General features: G+C 43.5%; 1 protein-coding gene across 1 annotated transcript in view; it reads right to left on the bottom strand.

Moving 5' to 3' along the window:
• Nucleotides 1-12944: 12944 nt before the first annotated feature.
• The window catches only part of LOC137334914 (myelin regulatory factor-like protein), a 66361-nt gene continuing 61336 nt past the window's right edge, over nucleotides 12945-17969 (bottom strand). Inside the window, exons 24-25 of the mRNA XM_068000001.1 lie at nucleotides 13236-13310; nucleotides 12945-13097 (exon numbers count right to left, since the gene is read on the bottom strand). Of these exons, the coding sequence (XP_067856102.1) occupies nucleotides 13011-13097; nucleotides 13236-13310 (162 nt within the window). The 3' untranslated portion in view covers nucleotides 12945-13010. The remainder of the gene's footprint in view (nucleotides 13098-13235; nucleotides 13311-17969) is intronic.

Raw genomic sequence — 17969 nt, 5'->3', positions numbered from 1 at the left:
GTGATTTAAGCCAGCTAGTCCAAATACAGCTAGCAGTGTGAAACTTAAATTTACCCAACTGCAGACGAACCCAGAGGAAGGAATAGCACCTCTACAGATGGAGGTTCATCAATCTGATGTCTCAGAAAGCCAACGCCATCCTCCCAGAGGTACGCGTGTCAACCAGTTCATCTGCACCAAGGATGAGGCTGTACAAATTCTGGACTCATTGCTAAATACAAACACATAGGGGTAAATTTTAACCCGGAGCCAGGAAGAGGGCGGGGGAATTCCTGATGGCAAAACCGGAAGTACGGGTTTCCTGGACATCCTTACGATTTTGACGTAAGGACGTCTTTTTTTTGTCCGTTTCCCACCCAACAGGCCAGTCAGTTGGATGGGAGAAGAGACAGGAAGCGGATGCAAGTAGGTAAGTCGCAGATTGGTGGGGGGGGGGGGGGGGGAGGTCGGGGGTCATCAGGGGTCAGTCGTCAGGGGGTCAGGGGTCACCGGGGTCGGTCACCGGAGGGGGGGTCGGAGATCATGGGGGGAGGGTTGGAGGTCGTGTGGGAAGGGGGGTCGCTCCAGGTAGGCTTGTTGGGCCTGGGGGATGCACTCCTGCTCCTCCGGGCCCACAAGCAGTGCGATAAAGGCACTTACCTGCTGTTTCGGCCTTCTCTCCTCCTCTCACGTGACGTGAAGTAGAAGGCCCGGGAATCCCGGCCCCCAGCAGTTAAAAATAAAAAAGCTGTAAAAATGGCGGCCCGCAGCCTCCTTGAAAGCTTTCACTGACCAACCTGCCTCCTAAGAGCGGGTTGGTTGCCTGCCCCTCATCCCGCCTCTGTTCAAACTGGAAGTGGGTAGGTTGGAGGTGAGTTGGGGTTGAGTTTTAATTTTTTTTTTACAATCTCTTCTTCCCACCCGCCCCCAACCCACCCATTCGTGGGGTTAAAATTTAGGCCATAGACTTTAATCTATTCGCTAGACTGGTTATCTAATGCTGTTAACTTGTCTGCTATCTAAGGAGATTAATCCTAAACTAATCTCACCAATTTATAAAAATCTCAGATACTGATCTCAACTGCAAATTTGTAATGAGCAAGCAGTTAAAGCTGAATTATCGTGACATAATTGAATTGTGTTTGTAACCTGTTTATTGTCAATTAACCTTATCTACTAATTATTTGCATACTCAATGTTGAAGCGCTGCTAATTATGATTCTAAGGTTAACAATTGTTTGTTCATGAGTTTGTTGTTTGATAATTGGTAACCAAGGGTTAATTCATTCATTTAGTAGCTTGTGCAGTTCTTGATGGGAGGTTGGTCATGCAAATGCTAATATAATCTGAACTGGTTGATAATAAGACAGTTCAGTGAGACAAGTTTGGGTACCGTACACTCCTAGGCATAAATGGTATGATTCCTTGACAAGGAATTAAGATGAAGGATTAAGGTTTCATCTTGATAAATATTTTTGTCACAAAATATATCCCAGTGTTCTTACAGTGGACAGGAAATGCATGTACATATACCCTTTATGCTATTACTAGCAGCTTGGCATTGCCCATAGTAAGTCAAATGATACATTGCTTTACTATAAAGTACAGAATATATTATTCTGCTAAAGTAAGGATAACGGTTGTTACATAAAAACAGACACAAGGTGCCAAGGTGAATCTGTGTCCTTTAAAGACCACAGAGTCTAATCACTGTCAAGTTAGCACAGAGTGAGATCAGACTTCAGTTACTCTTTGGTAAGAGAATTTTGCAAATAGAAAATTTCTTGCAAAATTTCAAGCTGCAGGTCACAAGCCAGAAAGAAATACCTAAGCTTGCTTTCTCTTTTTTTATAAAAAAAAAGTATGTGATTACTAATATCAGTCAGAAGTACATCCATTCTGACTCCTGTGTTGATCGTTATTTTACATTGTTGGGACAGTTTCTTTGTACAATGAAATGCCTTTCTTTCTCAGTACTTTTTTCATAAGTGTGGCACAGAAATTTGCATCGATATATAGACATATTTATTATCCAATTACAATCAACCCAACAATGAACAATTAATGAAACAGGTCAAATACCTTGGGACAAATTAGGAAATTATACCCATGTTTTGGAGCCAAGAATAAACATTTAAATCTCAAAAGAATGCCAGTGCTGTCTAACCTAATATTGTTTAAGAATCCAACTAGCCATGCAGCTAACAGCTGTTCAAAAGAATTGATTTATGTAAACTACAATGTTCAGCCCATAAGTTAATACTCAATGGACACATTTTCAATAAACTTTTCATTCCTTACATAGATATAACCAAGCATGACCAATGTTTAAACTTTAGCAGCTGTTCTCTCTTCAACCACATGGAGAAAATCCTGTGCTATAAACAAAGCAGCTAATAGCTACACAACCACCAATGAACAAGGAAACCCAAACTAAATAATTAAGATGGCCCCTGCAATCGCAGGTAAGACAACAACAAAGCCATGTTTTATTTGCTGTTTAGATATAAAGTTGCATATTCTGTGATACTGTAATGTCACTACATTGCATCATCTTAATCTGTGGTGAATTCATATTACCCATCATCTAGACTACTTACTTCCATCTCCACAACTTTTCTCGCCTCTACCTCTCCTTCAGCCTCACTGTCGCTGAAACCCTTCTCCATGCTTTTGTCACCTCTCAACTCAATTTCTCCAATGTCATCCTTGCTGGCCTCCCATGTTCGACTAACATTCTAACTGGCCTCCCATGTTCCACTCTTCATACATTCTAACTTATCCAGAACTCATACACTATGTTGACACGTCCTTCAGCAGCAACCGCCCCCCAACCCGCCCCACCCATGCTTGCTGACCTATACTGGCGCCTGGTCACCCAAAATATTGATTTTAAAATCTTCTCTTCAAATCCCTCCATAGCTTCACCCACCTTTTGTCTGAATGCTCCAGCCTTGTATCCTGTCCTGCATCCTCCGACTCTGGACTTCTGAATATCCAGCCCTTCAGCCATCTCAACCTTCACACTTTGTTACTTCTTCCCTAAATCCCTTCACCTCGCTTCACCTTCGAAATCTTTCTCAAATCCCATGTTTTCAACCACCTCTTCTAACTCTAGTGCCATGCAGCATCTGTTCATTTATCTATTATCTATTTCTTCCCCCTCCGTAAACCACCTTGAGATGTTTTCTACATTAAACATGCTTTATATATTAAGTTGCTGTTTTATTTCTATTTTCTGATTTATTTTAAGTGGATAAATATTTCAGCATTTAAACTAAATATATAAATAGGAAAGATTTTGTGTATCTTTTCTGGGAATTTGTCTTTTGTGCGTTATTCAGTCAACTCTGCTCAGTAGACAAATGTTGTATCCTATAGTTTGCTGGTATATATCTCTGTAATGGTTAACTTGTAATGATGGTTGTATCCTTTTTCATAGCTTCTGTGGGGTGCAGTTTAGCCAAAAGGACCTGTGAAATTAATCTAAAAAAAAATCACTGTAAAATTAGTGGATAATCACAGCTAAAATAGTTGACTTCACCGAGGACTTTGGTGAACATACATCTGTGCCAGCAACATGCACGCCTGAGTCCAGAGGTTTTCACTAACAGAAATGTAGTAATGCTGTCATGACAACTCTTTAAAATGCTTTTAAAATTTGATAGATAATTGATGTCTACTCACAATGTTTAATTGTATTTAATTGTGTTTAACTAGGTTCTGATTACCACAGGAGCTTATTCATCTTACTGGGATTTGTCAAATGATAATTATCTCTAATGAAGACTAAATAACTTTTTGCTGATACAAAATAACTAAACTATAGAGCACGACTCAGAACTATTTAAGCAAATGCTCTTAACACTTTTATAATTGCTCTGACAACACCATGGGCAAAAGCAGTAGTAAATTATGTCAACAGAGAGGCTGGAAATTACTTTGAGCGATATTATCATATGAATGATTAATATGCACATATCAAATTCCTCTCTCTGCTACTTTAATGGAGACATTAAACCAATTATTTTAAATGGATTAACATAGAAATATAGGAACAGGAGTAGACCATTTAGCCCCTTGAGCCTGTTCCTCCATTCAATGAGACCATGGCTGATCTGTGACCTAACTCCATATACCCGCCTTAGCCCCATATCCTTTAATACTTTTGGTTCACAAAAATCTATCAATCTCAGATTTTAAATTAACAATTGAGCTAGCATCAACTGCCATTTGCGGAAGAGAGTTCCAGACTTCTACCATTCTTTGTGTGTAGAAGTGTTTCCTAACTTCACTCCTGAAAGTCCTGGCTCTAATTTTTAGGCTATGTCTCCTAGTCCTAGACTCCCCAATCAGCAGAAATAGTTTCTCTCTATCAGTTCCCCTTAATATCGTGAAAACTTCAATCAAATCATGCACAGTCTTCTAAATTCCAGGGAATACAACCCTAGTTTGTATAATCTCCCCTCGTAATTTAACCCTTGGAGTCCAGGTATCATTCTAGTAATTCTACGCTGCACTCCCTCTTAGGTCAATATATCCTTCCTAAGGTGCGGTGCCCTGATCTGAATACAGTACTCCAGGTGTGGTCTAACCAGGGCTTTGTATAGCTGGAGCATAACTTCTACCCTCTTGTATTCTACTCCTCTTGATACAAAGGCCAGCATTCCATTAGCCTTTTTGATCATTTTCTGTACCTGTCCATGATATTTTAATGATCTAAGTACATGGACACCTAAGTCTCTTTGGACCTCCACTGTTTCGAGTTTTTCACCATTTAGAAAGTATTCTGATCTGTCCTTTTTAGGTCCAAAGTACATCACCTCACACTTGCCTACAATGAAATCCATTTGCCACAGTTTTACCCATTCATTTAATCTATTAATATCTCTCTGTAATGCTATGCTTCGGTCTACACTGCTTACAATGCTGCCTATCTTTGTATCATCAGCAAACCTGGATATGTGGCTCTCCATCCAGTCGTTAATAAACACAGTGAATAGTTGAGGCTCCAAAACAGATCCCTGTGAGACACATTTGTTAAAATGGCAAAGAGGAATTTGATACAAATACATTAAATGTTCATATAACAACATTGCTCACAATAATTTCTAAAGTGATTGTGCCATTTATTATGTACACATATGGGAACAATAAGATTTCATTTCTCATTGTAAAAATTAGCACAAGTCTTCAGAGGCCTTTCATTGTATTTAGTATAAAAAACATAAATTTTCAGTTAATTATTGAGGAATTTCAAGTGCTGTTCAATCTTCATTTAAAAATAATAACTTGTAATTATTGTTTGTACATTTAAATACTAATCTTTGTCTAGCTTAAATCCTTTTAAGTCCATGTATAACCCTTGGAATTTGCTTTTCTGACGATGCAAAGATCATGAAGTTAGACCACAAATCCTGTGAAAGAGTACAGCCTACAGATAACAACTGATATTGCTCACATATGCAGTTGTTAGATGAACAGTAGAGAAGCTCTCCAGTGGTACAGTGAGTAAGGGCACTATGTGGGTCAAAGTTTGACCCTGTTCTGCGTTGACCAACACAGTCTCAGCTGTGATCGATGGTGGAGGTGCACAAACGGCCTCAGCCACCACACATTAAAAATCAAGACAAATCAGCTAGTTTTTTTTTATTCGTTCATGGGATGAGGGCATCAGTGGCGAAGCCAGCATTTATTGCCAATCCCTAATTGCCCTTGAGAAGGTGGTGATGAGCCGCCTTCTTGAACTGCTGCAGTCCGTGTGGTGAGGGTTCTCCCACAGTGCTGTTAGGAAGGGAGTTCCAGGATTATGACCCAAAAACGATGAAGGAACGGTGATATATTTCCAAGTCGGGATGGTGTGTGACTTGGAGGGGAACGTGCAGGTGGTGTTGTTCCAATGTACCTGCTGCTCTTGTCCTTCTAGGTGGTAGAGGTCACAGGTTTGGGAGGTGCTGTCGAAGAAGCCTTGGCGAGTTGCTGCAGTGCATCCTGTGGATGGTACACACTGCAGCCACTGTGCGCCAGTGGTGAAGGGAGTGAATGTTTAGGGTGGTGGATAGGGTGCCAATCAAGCGGGCAGCTTTGTCCTGGATGGTGTTGAGCTTCTTGAGTGTTGTTGGAGCTGCACTCATCCAGGCAAGTGGAGAGTATTCCATCACACTCCTGACTTGTGCCTTGTAGATGGTGGAAAGGCTTTGGGAAGTCACTCGCCACAGAATACCCAGCTTCTGACCTGCTCTTGTAGCCACAGTATTTATATGGCTGGTCCAGTTAAGTTTCTGGTCAATGGCGACCCCCAGGATGTTGATGGTGGGGGATTCAGCAATGGTAATGCCATTGAATGTCAAGGGGAGGTGGTTAGACTCTCTCTTGTTGGAGATGATCATTGCCTGGCACTTATCTGGCGCGAATGTTACTTGCCACTTATGAGCCTAAGCCTGGATGTTGTCCAGGTCTTGTTGCATGCGGGCTCGGACTGCTTCATTATTTGAGGGGTTACGAATGGAACTGAACACTGTGCAATCATCAGTGAACATCCCCATTTCTGATCTTATGATGGAGGGAAGGTCATTGATGAAGCAGCTGAAGATGGTTGGGCCTGGGACACTGCCTTGAGGAACTCCTGCAGCAATGTCCTGGGGCTGAGATGATTGGCCTCCAACAACCACTACCATCTTCCTTTGTGCTAGGTATGACTCCAGCCACTGGAGAGTTTTCCCCCTGATTCCCATTGACTTCAATTTTACTAGAGCTCCTTGGTGCCACACTCGGTCAAATGCTGCCTTGATGTCAAGGGCAGTCACTCTCACCTCACCTCTGGAATTCAGCTCTTTTGTCCACGTTTGGACCAAAGCTGTAATGAGGTCTGGAGCCGAATGGTCCTGGCAGAACCCAAACTGAACATCGGTGAGCAGGTTATTGGTGAGTAAGTGCCACTTGATAGCACTGTCGACGACACCTTCCATCACTTTGCTGATGATTGAGAGTGGACTGATGGGGTGGTAATTGGCCGGATTGGATTTGTCCTGCTTTTTGTGGACAGGATATACCTGGGCAATTTTCCACATTGTCGGGTAGATGCCAGTGTTGCAGCTGTACTGGAACAGCTTGGCTAGAGGCGCAACTAGTTCTGGAGCACAAGTCTTCAGCACTACAGCCGGGATGTTGTCGGGACCCATAGCCTTTGCTGTATCCAGTGCACTCTGCCATTTCTTGATATCACGTGGAGTGAATCGAATTGGCTGAAGACTGCCTTCTGTGATGGTGGGGATATCGGGAGGAGGCCAAGATGGATCATCCACTCGGCACTTCTGGCTGAAGATGGTTGCAAACGCTTCAACCTTGTCTTTTGCACCCATGTGCTGGACTCCGCCATCATTGAGAATGGGGATGTTTGCAGAGCCTCCTCCTCCCGTTAGTTGTTTAATTGTCCACCACCATTCACGACTGGATGTGGCAGGACTGCAGAGCTTTGATCTGATCTGTTGGCTGTAGAATCGCTTAGCTCTGTCCGTAGCATGATGCTTCCACTGTTTAGCATGCATGTAGTCCTGAGTTGTAACTTCACCAGTTTGGTACCTCATTTTTAGGTACGCCTGGTGCTGCTCCTGGCATGCTCTTCTACACTCCTCATTGAACCAGGGTTGATCCCCTGGCTTGTTGGTAATGGTAGCGTGAGGAATATGCCAGGCCATGAGGTTACAGATTGTGCTGCAATACAATTCTGCTGCTGCTGATGGCCCACAGCGCCTCATGGATGCCCAGTTTTGAGCTGCTAGATCTGTTCCGAATCTATCCCATTTAGCACAGTGGTAGTGCCACACAACACGTTGGATGGTATCCTCAGTTCGAAGATGGGACTTCGTCTCCACGAGGACTGTGCGGTGGTCATACCTACCAATACTGTCATGGACAGATGCATTTGTGGCAAGTAGATTGGTGAGGACGAGGTCAAGTAAGTTTTTCCCTCATGTTGGTTCGCTCACCACCTGCCGCAGGCCCAGTCTGGCAGCTATGTCCTTCAGGACTCGGCCAACTTGGTCAGTAATGGTGCTACCAAGCCACTCTTGGTGATGGACGTTGAAGTCCCCCACCCAGAATACATTCTGTGCCCTTGCTACCCTCACTGCTTCCTCCAAGTGGTGTTCAACATGGAGGAGGACTGATTCATCAGCTGAGGGAGGGCGGTAGGTGGTAATCAGCAGGAAGTTTCCTTGCCCATGTTTGACCTGATGCCATGAGATTTCATGGGGTCCAGAGTCAATGTTGAGGACTCCCAGGGCCACTCCCTCCTGACTGTATATCAGTGTACCATCACCTCTGGTAGGTCTGTCCTGCCCGTGGGACAGGACATACCCAGGGATGGTGATGGAAGAGTCTGGGACGTTGGCTGAAAGGTATGATTCTGTGAGTATGGCTATGTCAGTCTGTTCCCACTCCTGATCTACTGAAGGCGCTGAATCTAATGAGGTACAGTTGCAGCCATCAGCAGCCTTATGGTGCTTCATAAGAACATAAGAACATAAGAAATTGGAGCAGGAGTAGGCCAATCGGCCCCTCGAGCCTGCTCCGCCATTCAATAAGATCATGGCTGATCTGATCCCAACCACAAATCTAAAGAACACAAGAAGTCGGAGCAGGACCCGGCCACATAGCCCCTGGGCCCTCTCCGCCACCCACAGGGCATTGACCGATCCGAACTCAGCTTCATGTCCAATTTCCTGCCCGCTCCCCATAACCCCTAATTCCCTTCACCCAAGTGTCCAATGATGCTTGTTGGAATTGTGAAGGTGTGGATGCTGAGTGACAACATGATTGCACTTAGCTGTAATGGGTCCCATAGTTAAATAGCCTGCTGACACCAGCAAGTCTCACACTTGAAAAATGTCCATTTAAATGAAGTACTGGAGAATCACCAGTGTCTGTGGAACCGTTCCCCAAGCGTGAATCATTAACTTCAAATAAGGAGGGTTGAGGGGAGAAAACTAGACAGAAAACAAAACTGTATAGATATTCGTCAGTTATGAAATTTTGACCCACAAATGTCTTTAAAATACCATATAAAGTTTTACTATTTTTTGAAAAGCCAAATGAAGTCTGTACTCCATATAATCACAGTGAATACCGTGCATTTTTCTGAGCTCACCTCTTTAGGCCACCAGCTTCTTTTTTTTAAAAACACTGCAATAAAATCTGCAAATAATAATTGTGGACTTACAGTTCTCACTTAAACAGGACACCTCTCCACCCCCATCAGCATTCTTACTTAAAAGAGCACTCCTTTACTTCATGGCACCAATCCAGTTTTTTCATTTCATCTAAGGACCAAAAGTTATTTTCAGTAATGATGATTGCCACTTACCTGGTGCCACTGTTTCTGAGAGATCATTAGCAGCCTTTTATTGTCAGGTAATGATTTATACCTTTTGCTATTGACTGGAATACGTACCAATCAGAGTTGCACATTTTAAATTTTGTTCCAGCAGAATGATGGTTAATAACACAGAAAAAAGCATTTTTAATGTTTAATGTCCGGCAGAGCTGTTAAAAGAATAACATACATAACTTAACTTTTCATTTGTTATGCTAAAATTTAGACAAAAAAGTTAGGTTTTTTTTAAAAATCCGCTAATATTCTGACCTCACCACGAGGCGTCGCTGGTGAAACAGTCCAATTTCAAATGTAACTTAACACAGCTCTAAAATGTGAATGAGACACACGGATAGTTATGATTTGGAACAGAGAAATGATCAGCAATTATTCTTGACAGAATATAGAGGTTAAGCCAGAATTGACTGCAGCTGGCATTCGTTAGACTTGCCCTTGCCCGTTTAATTTCCATGAGCTTTTGCCCAGCAAGTTGCTGTAAGTGAGGGATCAAAACAGCACGGGGGTGCCCTCTACAGGGCATCTGGGACCTGTGTGAACAGGGCAAGCAACTGTGTATCTCCTTAACCTATCAGATTGAAACATTGTTAATGAGCAGCGCGGTCTGAACCAGGAAGTGTAAGTTAGACTAGTGAATTCAATGTCAAATTAGTTACAGAAATCAAAATAAAGAGATAAAAGAAAAATTGGATTAAGAGAGAGAGAAAAAGGAGACAGAAAAAAAGTTTTTAAAAAAATGTAATCACATTTTTAAAAAAATCTCCAACAATTAAAATCTGAAGGAATGAGACTCCACACTTGTAAAAGTTAATTTTCAGTGCCAGAGAGGTTGTTTGGCAGTAATTAAGACTTATCACGCCATTAAAAAGGGTACTTAGACTGGAATGGACAAGCCCCAACTTTCTGTGGCAAATTTAGTTCGTATCTACCACACAAATACATGAACTTCACTCCGTTCAATGCATTTGAATGGTGAGTCAGACAGCAAGCCGCCGTTTTCGGGAAGCTATCAGCGGAGCTGCACATCTCGGACAACAAATTCCGGATTTTCACATTTAACCGTGCATTTACCCTCGCCTGAAGCCGCTGTGTGATTTGCGCATAAATAACGGTGAGCATCAATACTCCCACCGTTATTTTGACGGCAAAATCTGCTCGGTTATCCTTTTCCTCTACTTCCTCTTATAATGAGTATGCAATCGTACATATAATAACAATTCATTTAACATGTACTATTTAAACTTTTCCTCCTTCCCCTCCAATTATTTCCCCATCTCTCAGTTCCATAAGCACCAGCAGCTTTCTGGTACTTCACCTGGCAATTCTCATGCGCTGGACAGTGAATGATGGCAGACTATTCAACCATGAAGGATATCACAAGCAAACTTAATTCTGTTCTCACCCGATATCCATACACAGCTTCTTACAGGAAGGGTCACTGGATAACAATCAGGAGAAAGAATCTTAGTTGACTTTTCCCTTCCATAGCCCAGTGGCACTGGCTGTAGCACTCCAACTGCTGAGATCAACTAACTCAGCACAGACTAGGAGTCGAGCCTGGAACCTTCTGGTCTGTTTGGCTTTGTTCTAGGTGGTGCTTTTACCCACTAAGACATCAACCATTTGCTTCAACAGGGTCAAACAGTTGCTATGATTTGTATTTGTTCACAAAATCAACTCACTTATTTATAGAATTACATTCTGCCCTCTAGTGGACTTGCATTGAATTTTCAATTAGTTTGCACAATGGCTTGTCGAAGCAAAATACTTCGATATTTTCATTTGAAAATGTACAATAGCTCATAAGGTTAATAGTCAATTAAGGTTGTTCTGTAAAATAATGCATTAAGGGGTATCAAAACTGCAATTTTAAAAGGAGCACTATACAGTTGTTCCACAAGCTTTCTCTCATTGTTTATTAACACATAGGTGGAGTACTGATGTGATTTAATCACGATTGTGCCACTTGTATTCAAACACAGCTACTTATGCATCATTATGATGTGATATTCTGTTCCTCCCCAAAACACCAACAATTCCCCTTTAAATTAAAGAACAAGAAAATAGTCTATTAGGATTCAAAACGTTTATCTAATAAACACACCTGAACATGTAACTGCTTATTATTCCCTGTATGTCTGGTTTCTCCACTGCTTCTCATAATTCCTTACTTCTATTTCCTTGCTACTTCTAATCATTTTTGTTTATAACTTCACTTCATAATGTAATTTCTAAGTTGAATTGCTCAGTGCTTTCAAATTTGTCAATTGTTGCCAGCCTGCATTACCACAGCACTCCCTAATCCTTTCCAGCTTGTTCTATCTCTCTGCTTCCCATGCCACTAATGAATGATTCTGGCAACCTATACCCTATCACCTTCAATCACTACCAACGACCTTAAATTGTTCAGTTTGCCTCCCTGGTTCACTAAATAACTTAAGTATTGGAATTGGTTAAGGAACATAAAGCATAATAGACCATTCAGCCAAGTAAGTAAGTATCTCTCTTTGATTGATTATGTATCTATGGCCTTCTGAGGCAGTCCTGTTGCTCTGGATTCCTGTACTAGAGTCTTTTATCTACATTGTAAATTTTCTAAAACACCTTAATCAAATCACCCCTTAACCTTCTTATCTCTAGAGGCTGCAACCCAAGTTGTTACTATATCTAAGTCCCTTGCTTCATCCAAGCCATTATTCTGGTGAATCACTGATGCACGCCTTCCAGGCCCAGTAAATCCTACCGAAGGTGAGGTGCCCAAACTAAAGACAATGCTCCAAATGAAGTTAACTGGTGCTCTGTATAATTGCAGCAGTACTTGCTAACATTTCTATTCTATCTTGTGACAAAGCCCAGTATCTCATTAACTTTTTTGTTTAAAACTTAGCTCATAGGTGCAAAATTCAATGACTTATGTACCAGAACAATAATTCCCTTTGTCCATCTATTCCCCCCTCCCCCCACCCTCAGAACTTCCTTATTTTGATTATTCTCTCATCTGTGATTCTAACGTGTACTTCCTCACTTTTTATTAAACTCCATCTATTATTGTTCCACTCACTCTACATCTTTTTGCAATTTTCTGTTGTCTTCTTCACGTTTAATTATACCCTCTAACTTAGTTACATGTGCAAATTTGATGGAGAGTGAAGAGTTTACAGAAGTTTATGATTTCTAAACTGTAAGCATTTAGGCAGTTTGTATTTGGAGGATACTGTACAGTGTACAACTTAATAAACCATTCAGAGTCTCTAAGAATTTAGTCAGTTACAATTTTTTCATTAATCTATAAACTTTACAGAAGTAAAAAAATTAAATACATTTAAAATTTATGTTCACTCTTATTAATTCATTTAAACTACAAATAGTGGTCCTGTGTATAATGTGCTGTTTTGCAGATTCTTGTCCATTCCAATTTGATGCTAGTACTGTGCTTCAGATACCTTGAGGTGACAGGAATCATAAGATGACATGTAACATGGGACACTTTATATCTTAAAGAATTAAATTGGTAGATTAGCATGAGTTAAACAGCTAAAAGGAGCTTGAACATATTTATGGTGCATATGAAATCCTAAACCACAGAAATGTACTTCAAGAAGTCAAAGCTCAACAAATATGTAGGATTTGTTTCACTGAATTAGCCACATTGTCGGTAAAAGTAAAAGTAGTAATCTGTGAAGAATATTCCAGCGAAGTTCTGATTTGTTTTGCAATCTGCCAGGTCCTATACAATAAAGAATTCTCATTGATTAAACAGATAAAGGTATGGCTCAGATGCATACAATTTTTGATTTTACAAGTGCTGCAGTATAGAATATACTAAAACGATAGTAGATTTTAAATTAGTTGCAGATTGACTTACTGGTGCAGCAACACGGAAATGGTATCTGCACTCATGTAGATGCGCTACGGGCAAGATCCAGAAATGCTGATATCCCTGCAGGAATATTTAGAAATTCAGTGAAAGGGGTTCACTGTACATTAAAGATATGAAATACGACAACAACAACTTGCATTTATATAGAACGTTAACATAGTAAAATGTCCCAAGGTGCTTCACAGGAGCGTTATCAAACAAAATCTGACACCAAGCCGCATTAGGGGGTATTAGGACAGGTGATTAAAAGCTTGGTCAAAGAGGTAGGTTTTAAGAAGCGTCTTAAAGGAAGAGAGAGAGATAGAGAAGTGGAGAGGTTTAGGGAGGGAATTCCAGAGCTTAGGGCCTAGGCAGCTGAAGGCACGGCCGCCAATGGTGGAGCGATTTAATATCAGGGATGAGCAAGAGGCAAGAATTGGAGGAGCGCAGAGATCTCGGATGGTTGTAGGGCTGGAAGAGGTTAGAGATAGGGAGGGGCGAGGTCATGAAGGGATTTGAAAACAAGGGTGAGAATTTTAAAATCAAAGCGTTCCTGGATGGGAGCCAATGGAGGTCAACGAGTACAGGGGTGATGGGAGAAATGGGACATGGTCCGAGTTAGGATATGGGCAGCAGAGTTTTGGATGAGCTCAAGTTTATGGAGGGTGAAAGATGGGAGGCCAGCCAGGAGAATATTGGAATAGTCCAGTCTGGAGGTAACAAAGGCATGGATGAGGCTTTCAGCAGCAGATGAACTGAGGCAGGGGCAGAGACGGGCGATGTTACGGAGGTGGAAGAAGGCGGTCTCGGTGATGGAGCGGATATGTGGCCGGAAGCTCATCTCAGGTTCAAATAGGGTCAAATACATTTTAAATAATCCAATAAAAATGAATGCTAGATTACTTAAATATTTTCTAAATTAATTGACCAATTGCTTCAGTCATTACATTTTTTAGATGTTATTTCTAACTGTTTGCTTGCATGCTTTATATGTGTACACAGACTGAGATCTTAAATATATAGATAGTCACACAATTTGCAAGTAAACATAACCTTTTCAGTTTCAAAGATGGGCTGTTCTACCACACAGCTGTCCCTTTGTGCTGCTAAAGAGATGAGTGGTCAGAAGTATGATTTAGATTGTTGTCATTTTACACCTTGTCACATATGCCTTGAAGACCAGTTATACTGCTGGGTTTGCAATGCTGGGTCTCATCACTGAACTCAGGATAGCGTTCTGTGCATGCTTGCCTGGCCAGTAAATTTTTTAAATTTAGAGAGCATCCACATATTAACATTAAAAAGACAGTGCTTAAGTTTATGAAGTGGCATGACTATGCAATGGACAGTGTGGGCCCTCAACTTATATTACACCTGGTACAAAGCTACTGAAAGTGGTTTCACTTCTTGAAACGACAAAATTACTAATCTGACTTTCGAGTTATACTGCTAAATTTACATTGATTTTCACTTGATGCGGAAGCTGTAGAATAATGGCAGCCTTAGTAAAAGAACTTCAGGGGCACAGAACAGAGACTGCCAAGGGTGTTGTGTAGCAATATAATGGTTCAGAATTTGAAATCATCCATAGATGTATTTTTCTACCCAAGTTTGGACAGGTTTTTGGATAACTCTGAAGGATGTTTGCCATAAGACACAAAGGGCTCTATTTTAGCACCCGCTATCAGGTGCGTTTCCTGCGGGGGGGCTCCGAAAATTGGAGAATCCCGGTGCGGTACCGGAGCCTGTCCCGAACCCGCGCATTTCCGGGTTCCCCGCTGACGTGCCGGTGTGCACGCGCAGCCCCCGGTGGTGGGAATCCCGTAGGCAATTAAAGCCAGCGGGATGCCACTTGACAGTATTTAGTTAGGTATTTCAGGTCATTAACTGACTTGATTAAGGGACTATGTGGGATTTTAGAACAAAATGGGACTGTTTCCCACACTGGGGGAAACACTCCCAGGTCAAATGGACGTGTTGCAGCTGTCAGCCTGTGGCAGCTGCAAAGGTCCATTTGACAGGTGTGTGGGGGAGACCCTCACCCATTGCAGGAAGCCACTCCGTCACTTGGGACAAAGTTTGGCCTCCACCACCCTCCTCCTGACAGTCAAAGTCACCAACCTGCACGCTTACCCTGGGGTCCGGAGACATGTACCTACCTTGCGGACCCCCTCAGATGTACATCTTGCGAATGGGGGCCGCCGTAGCTGCAGTCATGACCCCCTCGGAGGGCGAACAGCATCACCAGCCTCGCCATCCACGCCGTCCACCTCTGACACGTGGAGCTCCACAACAGAGTGCTGTGACACATCCACCTGTACAGCAGGAGGGAGGGCTACCGCAGAGAGAGATGCGTCGCAGAGGGCACTACCCTCGCCACAGGGTCCACAGACCGAGGCTCAGCCTCCTGGACCTCTCTGAGCAGCAGTGCACACGGAGGCTCAGAGTCACTCGGCATGTAGCCGTGGATATCTGCAGCCTCTTTCAGGCCGAGCTGCTCCTGGCTGGCCCGAGCACCATCTTCTTACCTGTCGCTGTCACAGTCACCACTGCCCTCCACAACTTCTCCTCCGCATCCTTCCAGGGTGCAGTCGGGGACATCGCCGATGTCTCTCAGTCGTCTGCGCAGAAGAGCCCTGCAAATACACCTACACCCACTCTGCAGTGACACAATGGGTGGCATCAGTGGTGGGTCCTCATAGTGATCCTCAGGAGCGGGCATTATTGCACAAACCAGACAGGATTCGCGAAGACATAGCAGTAGTGGTGCCAATATAATGTGTAATGTGCGTTGTTCTGAAATTCAATATAAGTAACAACCATGCCAAACCCTCAAACACCCTTGTGCATCCCCTTCATGCTCACGACACGTTTGCCTTACGCTGCCTACTGCACGTATGTGATGCATGCCCTGTGGCTGCAGCACAGGTAGTGGCAGGTTGAGTGAGGCTGGCCGTGAAAGAGATGCACGAGAGGGTGGGTATGAGATAGAGCCATGAGGTTGTATGAGGATTGGGTTGCGTGGTAGTGGCGGGGTGAGTACTGGCGAGGTGAGTAGGTGCAGGTAAGATGAGGATGAGGTTTGTGTGGGTGTGAGCGGTGATGTGACAGGGTAGTGTTGGCAGTGCCGAAGGAGATGTGGGGTGGGGGCAGTGCTGTGGCAGACGGAGTGTAGGGGAAAGACTACGTGTACTCACTTTGGCTGACCTACTAAGGTCATTGGAGCGCCTCCTGCACTGTATGCAGATGGGCGATATGTTGGTGGTGCTGGTGACCTCCTCTGCCACCTCGAGCCAGGCCTTCCTGGTGGCAGAGGCGGGCCGCTTCCTCCCACCCGCCGGGTGGAAGATCTCTGTCCTCCCCCTCCTCCTCACCCCATGTATTGATACCTGGAGTGCGGCATCATAAAACTGGGAGCAGCCTTCCCCCTGGGCTGCTCCATGCTGTAATTTTTTCTATTTGTTGCAGCATCTGTCAGTGGAGGACTGCCCCTCCAGCTGACAGATCTTACTGCGCATGCGCAGCCCGCCCAACGTGCAGATCAGCAGTGGGGAACCCGGAGGAGCAGGTAAGTGGATCCAATTAGTGGTTTCTCTGCTACGATCGCGCGGGAAACCCACTAATTTCACTGGGCGCGTTACCCACGCGCCCGATAGCCTCCCCGCCGAGAACCCGCAGCCCTGCTAACATCGGGCCCAAAGTGTTGCTCCAAGGAAATCTCCATATGGTGGGCTACAAATTGGGCTGCGTAACACCCATTTTGTAGGCGCTACATGGCCTCCTAAGGACCAAAAATGGCATCCGGAATGCACGCGCACACTTCTAGTGTGACATGCGCTGGACGCCATCTCGGTAATGGCTTCTATACATGCGCAGATAACGAACACTGGCAGCATGTAAAGTAGGGAAAATGTACGGTGGATCAATGTGGAACGCTAATTTAAAGGGACAGATATGATTTTGGAATTCAACTCTCCAGCCAACACAGGGTCTTAACCTCGCACAGCTGAACAGGTCGTAAACAGCATGGAGGAATCCCCACCAGTGCTATTTAAAGGGATCATGCAGGAGTTACAGGTTAATTGCTGGATTATTGCTTCTGGCTGCTGACGCGTTTGTACTTGTTTTTGGAGGTCTCCTATACTTGAATACTAGGACTAGGGAACATAGCCTAAAAATTAGAGCTAGGACTTGCAGAAGTGAAGTTAGGAAACGCTTCTACATGCAAAGGGTGGTAGAAGTTTGGAACTCTCTTCTGCAAACGGCGGTTGATGCCAGCTCAACTGTTAATTTTAAATCTGAGGTTGATAGAAATTGACCGAGATTGACCAAATGTATTATGGGATACGGGGCTAAGGTGGGTAAATGGAGTTAGGTCACAGATCAATCATGACCTCAGTGAATGGCGGAACAGGCTCGAGGGGCTTAATGGCCTATTCCTGTACCTATCTTCCTATGTTCCTACAATAAAGTTTCAATACTCTACAGGGAGTGGGCTGGCTAGCTGACAGGCAACAGCAAGGGCAATGGTGGAGTGGCAGGGGTAGGACAAGAATGCTGTCATCCTGAGAGAGGGCAACAGGTTCATGTTCCATGGAGCCACTGCCACTTGCTGCCTCCTGTTATACGAACATATGAGCAAACAGATTAAGAGCAGGAGTAGGCCATTCAGCCCCTCGAGCCTGCTCTGCCATTTGATAAGATCTTGGCTGATCTGATTGTGACCTCAACCCTGCTTTC

This window comes from Heptranchias perlo, chromosome 18, assembly GCF_035084215.1.
Source record: "Heptranchias perlo isolate sHepPer1 chromosome 18, sHepPer1.hap1, whole genome shotgun sequence".
In the NCBI taxonomy this organism is placed as follows: domain Eukaryota; kingdom Metazoa; phylum Chordata; class Chondrichthyes; order Hexanchiformes; family Hexanchidae; genus Heptranchias; species Heptranchias perlo.
This window is presented reverse-complemented; position numbering and strand designations above follow the sequence as displayed.